General features: G+C 39.6%; 1 protein-coding gene across 1 annotated transcript; it reads right to left on the reverse strand.

Moving 5' to 3' along the window:
• Positions 1-9,881: 9,881 nt before the first annotated feature.
• LOC307100724 (ADP-ribosylation factor-like protein 1) lies at positions 9,882-10,426 on the reverse strand (the record flags this gene model as incomplete). The annotated part of the gene is made up of 1 exon (XM_079773278.1): positions 9,882-10,426. The coding sequence occupies one exon, from the start codon at positions 10,424-10,426 to the stop codon at positions 9,983-9,985; it is 444 nt and encodes a 147-aa protein (XP_079629404.1). The 3' UTR covers positions 9,882-9,982.

Consider the following 10,426-nt stretch of genomic DNA (forward strand, 5'->3'; position numbering starts at 1 on the left):
TGAAAATGAGTCCATCCATGACCTTAACAGTGTTTGATTATAGAATTTTCTTTTCTTTGTTCAAATTCTCAAGAAGAGCACTAGTTATGTTCTAGCCAATTAGTGGCTTGGCTTTCCTTGTGTTGCCTTTTTGTGTGTGTTAAGTTGTATAATTGGCTATGGCTTGCAGGGGATCGCATACTAAAACACACCCACCTTCATTCACCCCTTCAACAGAGGTTGGGGAGGAATTTCTCTGAGAAGGAGATGTGGGCTTATCTATATCCCAACTTTATATTCCACAATAAGTCCCAGGAGGGCCTCTTTTTTAAGCAGTGACATTGCCTTGGACCACAGAGGTGTCATGCGTCTGACCTCTGTCATCTATGTTACGTAGTACTCAAAGCAGGCTGAGAGTTTGGGTGTCAGAATTTAGTTACAGAACAAAGGTGTGTGGTCAAGACTCCAGTCCAGCAGGCTTAGGTTCAGAATGGAATCCCAATCTCAGAATTTAGTCAGGCACCGAGGTAGAGGCTCTGTCAAACAGATGGGCCAATATGATATGCGTTATGAGAAGGCTTATGACTTAGAGCAATGACTGCAAAATCTACATGATGCATTAAAATCTCCTGGCCACCCACCCAGATCTAGTCATCTGCTGAGAGAATTCTTTTGACAAGATCAGGTGGTGAAGTGAATGGAGGGTCAAGTTCGAAAACCTCTGACTTACTAAGCCCTTAGTTCCTGTATACACTGGATTCTAAGCCAGCCTACAGCACCCAGAGCCTAGGTCCTCTATCTTCCAGTCTAGGGCTCTGACTTTATATCCTCCTGCTGTCTTTATAGTTAAAGAAAGATATCACAGCATTCTTTACTATCAGAGAAGTAGGGTTTGTCTTGGTGTGACGATTAGCTTTTATGCCAGATGGACAGGCTAGGTAGGATCAGGTTGATATCTTGAGAGACTGACTTTTGGATCTATGTGTCCATAATAATTGGGCTCTATCAATAAAAAAGATTAGGTTTTAATAAAGTTTTTTTCCCAATGGCATACAACAACAAAAGTTTGTTTATTGCTGATGTTACATATCAATGGTGGATCTTCTGGGCCCTTCTATGAGCTTCTCTCATTCCAGGACAAAGGCTGGCTGCTGAGGCAGAGGGAAAGGAGAGCAAGGCAAACCTACCTTGGCTTTTAAAGCTTCCACAACAAAGCAACACACATCAGTACAGTTTCTATTTCATTGGCCAAATCAAGCCTTTACTTCATTTAGCGAAAATGTATTCCTACTGTGGACTGGAGAGAAGAGACCCATACATAAAGCCCAACACAGGACATGTGATTCATTTTCGATGACATCCCCAACATTTAGAGCAATGACTGCCACATGATAGGTGCTTAAAAATATGTGTTGCATAAACAAAGGAAGGAATAAATATATGGAAATGAAATAATTCATATCGCCCGGGGTTAATGTTGGTTCCTGGACACAGTTTTGAAATTATCTTTGTTAGAACATTTTAGGAAATAACCCCTGAAAGGAGTTGGGGGACAATTGTCTTCAATATAGATTATTTACAATTGGAAATCCCTGGGCTTGAGGAGGATCTGGGCTGTGTGAGTCCCTAGCTGCATTTTATATTGGTATAGGGGGTCATTTTTTCATGTTTCTACAAAGGGGATTTAGCAGGTCAGTTTGAATAGTTGTCCGATTCTCAGGATATTAAAAGTGTGGGAGGTAGAATATGGGGGTCGGTCATGGATTTCATAATAGAGCTGAGAGTAAAATAATATTGACAATTAACTTTGCAGAAGGATATCATGGGGGGTCCCCTTTTAACCAAAATTATTGCTTCTCTTGGGGTTAACACTGGTTCTTACATGAAATGGCCAGATGACTGCACTTAAGTGAGTATCTTGGGAGACCTGGCTCCCAAATCTAAGGCGCATTAAGATTAATGGCTACTTCCAGCTCCCTGCTTTGTCCTCAGTAAGCACGGGTCCTCAGAGCCGCTTTATGCCAAGAGAACAAATGTTTGCAAGTGTCTCTTCCATTTCTGGGAAATCTAAAACCTGCCCATAATTTGGCTAATTCATAGTTGATCATGGGGAAGATAATGAGTAGGGAAAATTGAGGGAGCAGGGGACAGAGTTGCTAGGAAACAGATTTACTTCTAACATCCAGACAAATAAACTAAAGAAATGGTGTTAATGAAGTCTAGTTACTGACAGTTTCAGTTCCAAGGAAACAAATACAGCAGTAGCGTTACGAAGAAAAAGCAGCAGACAGAGGCAGGGGCTGGGGGAAGAGTGAGCGCCGTGGCTCAGTGCGTGATGGCTCTTCTTAGAGCAGATTTGCACAGTATCTGCATAGAGAAGGTGGTTAGTAAACACTAGTCAAAATAATTACTAGTGTTATAAATATATATGTGTAAATAATAAGTTACTGCTAGTGTCATCTTCTTATGGGTTCTAGTTCTTCCACTAACTGCAAACGTGACTTTTACTAGTTAAACAGTTTCTGAGTCTGTCTCCTCATTCTTGCTCCTTTACATGGATTGTTGTAAGGATCAGCGAGGGCAGAGGTGGGAAAGCAACTTATAAACTTCACTGACTGTTATGCCTACAATGGACATAAGTTGTCCTCATCATTATTGCTAACAGCCATTCCCAGGACCCAGTCATGAACTCTGATCTCTGTTTCCTCAGCCCAGCAAAACTGCTGCTGTCTGCTTGGCTCTATCTCTCTGCACCACAATTTGGGTAATTGCCTCAAGAAGAAAGTTGGTGTAAATGGGAGGGTTCCCTGCCTTTGAGGCTCACAGACCTGCATTGGTTATTGTCCGATGTCTGAAAACAGTGCTTTGATATATTTTGTTTAGCTTTCACAGCAGAGATGAAGTCTGATGCCAGCTACTCCATTGAGGCTAGAATTAGAAGTTGCCCTAACTCCCTAGGTGCTTTTACTTTATTTTGTTAAGTAACACAACAAAGAATTCTCCAACTGAACAGAAAAATTAATAAAGTAATTACATTTTGAGATAAGTTCTATTAAAAAAAAAAACGTAAAAAGCAACAGCAGTACTGAAATAGAGATGAAAGATGGGGAGGTAGGGCAGTATTTTGGACGAGGCTGCATTGAAGATGTTTCAAGTTGAGATTTAAATGATGAATAGGACCTTATTTATGTGAAGCAGAGTTAGGGGAGGAGAACAAAAAGGCATTCTAAATAGAAGTATAGCCCAGCCAGCACGGCTCAGTGGTTGAGCGTTGACCTATGGACCAGGAAGACAAAGACAAAGTTCAATTCCCAATCAGGGCACATACCCGGGTTGGGGGCTCGATCCCCCATAAAGGGCAAGCAGGAGGCAGCCCATCAATGATTCTTTCTCATCATTGATGTTTCTCTCTCTCTCTCTGCCTCTTTCTTCCTCTCTGAAATCAATACAAATATATTTTTAAAAATAAAATAAATAGAAGTATGGCCTCTGAATGAGTGATGCTTACCAACTTTTATGCATAAACAAGAGCTAGAATATTTCATTTAATCTGAGTGCTGGCTGTGTTTTAAACTAGATAACTCATTATAAACGCTAAGGGGTCTGGAGACCTTGAAAGGGGAGGAATGCAGAAGCCAAGGCTGTGCGTAGGGGCTGGGATAGGGGGCAGCGGTTGGGGGTATGCTAGCATGAATACTATCTCCAAATATTTGAAGGCTGTCATAGAGAGGATTGGCAGTGCTCAGTGCATAATTGGCAAACTACAGCCCAAGAGTCAAATCCAGCCACGTAGCCTGCAAACTAAAGGTAGATTTTTTACGTTTTTAAATGATTACATTTTAAATGGTTATGTTAGTACAGTAAATCCCTACTCAACATTGTCCATTGGTTTTGTGTTTAAGCAAAATGACTTATAACAAAACCAATTTTTACCATAGGCTAATTAGTATAAATGAGTTAAGTTCCTACAGCATCTCATTAGTGTTACCACTAAACAGTGTTGAACAAAATGGTGTTATTGGAGAACCTGCTGTACCTACATTATAGCCTCGATTTTGTCACTTGGCCCACGATGCTTTAACTATTTATTATCTGGCCCTTTAAGGAAATGTTTACTACCATCTGCTCTAGATCAATTGCAGGCATTTAATTTGCTGTAGTTAAAGAAATGAATAATAAATTGGAATTAAAAATCCTCTAAAGGAAAGGTACTTTCCTGAATGGGGTGCTAGAGAGACCTTCTTCATAGGTGTCTTCCTTAGCCCTCATCTCATACTGGGTAGTTTTTACCTACTTGGGTCATGCATGAGAAGACAGCATTTGGCTTCTTGAGAAGAATGGGGAGGCGCTGGGCCAACTGGCTAAGAATTTGATTCTGTGAAATTGGACGGTTTTCTATTTGGCTGAGACAATAGTTTGAAAACACCCAATTAGTGACTGTAAGTAATACATTGTTTCACTGAATTAAATGGTTTTATCATCCCTCCGACTGGATTTAGAGCATAGATAAAATTCTTGAGGAACAGATTAGTGTCTGAAATGAATCAGTTACAGGTCACCAATGACCAGGGGAAGACTAGTTCATAGTCTAATGAACTAGGCTACTTCTTCAGAAACTAGGTAATGAGCCTAGGTATTTCAAAAGGAAAATACTAATTTCAGAGCAGTCTTTCCAAAGCAAAATCCAAAAAAAGTGATGAAACATCCTGAAATGTGGTATAGACTTTATTCACTTGTTTATCAAGTAAGAAGCTCATAGCCTAATGAGAGATAGAGAAACAAAATAGTAAGTATATAGGACATTGACTTAGTTTTTGTATATATAGTGTTATGTCCACAGTGCTACAGAACATAAGACAGGCATGTAGCTTGGCTTTGTGGCTGTAAGGGAGGTTGAGAAAGTTTTCTGAAAAAGATGGCACTTGGAAGAAATCTTAAAGAATGGTTCAAGGTTATTCAGGTAAAGGCAATGGGGCAGTTGTGTTGGTATGTAGAGGGATTTAGGCATCAAAGAAGCAGAGCCTTGAAATATTTAGTGCAATTAGAAAACTTTAGAAAGTTCTGTGTGACTAGATCAGAGCACTGATTATGAAGCTGGAATGTCAAAAAACAGCAGGGCCACACTATACTGAGGAGTTTGAATTTCATCCCGAGGGCAGTGGGAAGCTGAAAGATATCAGCAGTGACATGATTGTATTTGAATTTTAACAAAATTGTTCTGGTAGCACATTGGGGAGTGGAATAGAATAAGATCAGAGCTTGGGGGGCGATGTTAAGATTGCTGTTGCAGTTATCCAAATGACAAATGACAGTGATGTAGGCAGTCATGAGGGTGATGGGAAGAGGGGTATGAAACATCAGGGAGGTCAAATTCACAGGATTAATTATTGCTTGTAAGTGTGCAGTGAGGGGAGAGAAGTCAAGAATACTATTCGGATATATCCTAAATGAGATGACCACTATAGGACAAGTGCATAAAAATTAAATGCAAGGGTAGGGATGGTTAGTCATGTAATGACTTGGCAATCGGTGAAGGCTTCATGGAAGAAGTGGTCTTTAACATAAGAGAGAATTGGAATTTTAGTCCCACCCAGCACCAACCCCACCTCTGGAGAGGGGAAATGGACTGAAGATTGAATTTAATTGCCAATGGCTAATGATTTAATCAATCATGGCTATATAATGAAGCCTCCATAAGGTTTAGAGAGCTTCTGGGTTGGTGAACATGCAGAGATGCTGGGAGAGTGGCATCCTGGGGAGGCCATGGGAGCTCCTCACCCCTGTTCCCATGCCTTGCCTTGTGCATCTCTTCTATTCAGCTATTCCTTTCATTATAAACTGGTGATCTAGTAAAGAAAATGCTTCTCTGAGTTCTGTGGGCTGTTCTAGCAAATTAATCAAATTTGAGGGGCGGGGCTCTTAGGAACCTCTGATTTATAAATAGTTGGTCAGGAGGACAGGGAACAACCTGGGCTTGTGACTGGCATCTGAAGGGCAGGGGCGATGGAGGGCAGTCTATGGTACTGAATCCTTAAGCTACGGAATCTGATGCTGCCTCTGGGTAGATCATGTCAAAATTGAATTGAATTTGCCAGGGTGTTTCTCAGCATCTAGAAGGGTTCAGGAATCTGGAGAAGGGGCTGCATGTAAGTTAATAAAGAGACTAGAAATATAAATTTGGAAGGCATTTTGGGGAGCCAGAGGAGACTTAGCTATAGTAACCAAGTTCTCCGAATCTCTGGACCCCTTGCTTTTTATTAACACAAATTGCCCTAAAGCAAAGCAGATATACATATCAAAGGTAAGGTTTGGTATACAGTAGGCATTGTCAGGTTGGGGGAACTGCCTTCGGCTGTTCCAGTAGCAGGCAATAGTATATGCAAATCTTTAGGTTTGGGGAAATGCTTTCAGCTATTCCAGCAGGCAATAATATGTATCTTCAGCCCTGCTGAAGCCTCAAGGTACACCAACCTTTGGATGAACTTCTTGCATTTATGACCTACTGAAATTAGCCCCCGGCATGAATTGTAGGACACCTACCTGGTGTCCTGAGAATTGCTTGTTGGTGTAAGGAACTCACCCCACATCAAATTGGAATTGGTACCAGAATCTGCTTAATTGGTGCTCAGTAAGTATTTGTTGAATGAATGGATATTATTGAATGGTTGAATTCTGGGATTTCAGAGTATAAGTGCCCTTAAGAAACTAATATAACCATCAAAATTGGCTGATAGAATTCCAGAAAAGAGGCATGACTTACCTATATGTTTTTAATTTATTCATGTTGCCCAATACATTCTTTTAATTTGATCATTTTGGCAATGGAGAGCAACCTATGGATGATAAAATATCCATGTTTATAAGTGGCTGATGGCAATTTTACTTGTACATGTGAAATGTATATATTATTTTACATATTACTGTTATTTAAAGTTTTTATCCCTAGCACTTTGGAAAGAGACTTAAGATTCACTTGCTAATCTTTAGTCCTTAGAGGCTGAAAACTAATTACAAAATTATAAGAAAATCTTGTGGTTTTTGTAAGCATGCCATTGAAATACAAAAATAGCACTAGGTTTTATTCATTACTTTCTCTTCATTTTTATCCTCATGATAACATTACCTGCACTGTCGCAATAGCCTGGTAACTGTCTCCCTGCCCTGTACTTTCTACAATCTGTCCTACCTATGGACAGTTGAAGCTTCATAAATCTAAGCTTTGATTATGTGTTTCCCCACTTAAATGCTTTAGCCTGTCTTTAAGGGGCTATAAAGGGATGCCCAACATACTTACCTGGCCCTAGCCACCATTTCCAGCTTTACTTCCACATCCTGCTTATTAGAGGTGAATAGAGACCTGCTGGACCCATCATAGAACAGTGCTTCTCAAATTTTAATGCACATATGAGTCACTTGGGAGATCTTGGTACAATGCATTTTCTGATTCAATAAGTCTGGGGTGGGAACTGGGTTCTTGCCTTTCTAACAAGTTATTAGGTGATGCTAGTCTGAGTAGGAGGGCCCTGACAATATTATGCACTCATCACCTTTCATTGTCATGTGTTTAGTAACTGTCTTCCTTCACTGGAGAGTAGGTCCCAGAGGGCCATATCAGATCTGTCCATTTCACTGTTAAATCCTTTGGGATCTATCAAAATGAATCTAAAATTCTTAATGCTCTGGCTTTGGACAGGGCCTAATTTACTTACCCTTTCCTCTCAGATGACATGCAGTGAATTGAATCCAGAAAGTGACCTTTCCAGGGAGATACCACGAGTTAATGTAGAGCTTCGAGTAGGAGGAACTGGCCTCTGGAATAAATAGCTAATGTGGCACAAAAGTTCAAGTGAAGTTCTTAGGAGAGGTAGCACGTTATTCAGACCTTGCCCCCCAGGTATTGGGTACTTAGCATAGAACTCCCACTGCAAGATCTTTGGCAAATTGCAAATGTCTAAAGGAAGACAAGAAATACCTCTGGGGCATTTCTCAGAATCCATGGAGGCTCCATAATTAGACTAACAGCATATAGGATAACTAGAGTGTAGCCAATTGAGAAGGATTGACCTGATTCTTCCTTTTTAATTACCTTAATTTTATGCATCAGGTAATTAATTGAATGACTTAGTGATTACAGATGCTTTTTCTATCTCCAGCCAGGAATGAAAACAAGTTGCATCAGAAACATAGGCGGGAGAAGGAGGGGATATTAGGGTGTGGGCCTTTTGATAGGCATCTGAATGAACCCCAAGTTGTAGTACAAAACTCACTGTGGTGTTTTCTGTCTGAATAATGTATTTGTCTGTGTTGAAGGAGGAAACTACAGGGAGTTCCCCAAAGCAGCTTCTAGGAATAGAGCAGGGTTTCTCAGCTTTGGCACTGTTGACATTCTGGGCCAGATTGTTTTGTATTTTAGGGAGCTGTCTTGTCCATGGTAGGATATTTAGCAGCATCTTTGATCTCTACTCACTAGATGCCAGTAGCATCCCCACCCCCAAGTTATGACAATTAAAAATGTTTCCAAACATTTCTCTCTTTCCCTGGGAGAGGAAGGAAGAGCATCATCCCCAGGCAAGAACAGCTAGACTAGACCACTGGTCAAGCTAAGGCTAAGCAAGTCTACAGGGTTGCTGTAACAGCCACACAAGTTGTACAGTAACAATTCCACGGAGTGCCATTCTCATAAATTTCAATGTTTGGGGAAACTTATTTAAGATTCTGATAATATCTACAACCCGAAGCTTTGGCCTTTAATAATGAACCTTTGTAGGCTAAGAGCCTCCCCCATTTAAATACAACATGAAGAATTTATAAAAGCTATGTGCCCATCACAATATCTGGTGACTTTAATATCCAAGAAGGTGATCCATTGGTCACCTTGATCTCCACAAATGTTCTTTTTTTGTTTTTTAATATATCTTTTTATTTCCTTCAATGTGAATTTTTTTAATGTGTTGTGAATTTATCAGATATAACCATTTAGGACTGTTTTTACTACCTCTACTAGTATGGACAGATAAATTTACAGGCATTATTCTGAATGTACAGTCTACTTCAGTTAGCATAATTTTATGTAGGGAGTGATATCATTTGAACTTTCATATGGTGTAGTTCATGGGACAAGCTTCTGACCCTGAAGTCTCACTTTGAGCCCGGCTCCCAGCTTACTAGCAGTTGGGCAAGCTAAGCTATCAACCTAAGACTCGACACGTCCATAAAATGAAAACATTACACTATAACCTGTCCTATCTACATCACAGGGTTCTTGTAAAAATTGACTAGGTATCAATATACATAGAATTTTTCAACTATAAAGTACTATAAAATAATAATTACAGATACATCAGTGAAGTTAACTATCAAAATAATTATTTTAACTTCATGCCTATAACCAAAGATTTTAAATGAAACAGTTTAAATAAAGTGGTTACTGAGGAAACAAAAACTATATTACTCACACTATGTTCCTAGACTACCCTATTGAGTCTAATGTTTGGAAATATTTAATTCATTTTAGTGGGAAAAAATATGAGCTAAGGTATTTATTAGTGTTTATACAAACAATCTGCAACCACTCATTCAAAAATAGGGTTTCTTTTCCCTCGTTAAGAGTGCATCCTTTAATAAGACTGTATTTGAATAAGAATTCCACACAAATAGAATATATACCTTAATAATACAATAAAGGAAGGAAGGAATATTTTACATCATACAGTCCAGTCAGTTGGTTCAATCACAATGACCTATACTTCCAACCAAATACTTATTTTTTATATTTATTTTGATTACAATTGTGCAGTTAGTTCAGTATATGCCAACAATCATACACAGCTCTAACATTTAGTAGTGTGAAGCACACTTAACTATTTCCAAAGGGACATGGGATGTGGTCTTCATTTCAGAAGAGACTGGATTACTGTCTGCTCTTCAACGCTTCAACTGACCATTCCATTGCCTCATCAAGGCCAGTGCCTTTGGTTGCTGAAGTTTTGAATATTTGCCATTTTCAGTCCTTCAAGGCAGGTAACCCTAGTGAATTTGCCATCTCTGAGGGAGCCATAGCCTGTTCCATGTCCTGCTTATTTGCAAACACCACCAAAATGGCTTTTCTCAGCTCCAACATGGCACCTAACTCTGATCTGGAAATGCCAATTCGATCTCTGTCACAACTGTCTACTACAGAAATGGCAGCATCTGTGCTTGAATAACATCTCCAGTATGGCCTGACACTGGTCTGTCCTCCTAAATCCCAGACTTGAAATTTATGGTTCTTGTATGTTATCATCTCTTGTATGTTAAATCCAATGGTAGGAATAGTAGTAACAACCTCTCCAACTTGTAATATATACAAATTTGTAGTTTTTCCTGCTCTATCTAATCTCAAAATTAAAATCCTCATTTCCCGGGTTTCAAATAGACTCGAAAATATACTTGAGAAAAAGCCACCCAT

Source organism: Cnephaeus nilssonii, assembly GCF_951640355.1.
Source record: "Cnephaeus nilssonii genome assembly, chromosome: 5".
NCBI classification, from domain to species: Eukaryota; Metazoa; Chordata; class Mammalia; order Chiroptera; family Vespertilionidae; genus Cnephaeus; species Cnephaeus nilssonii.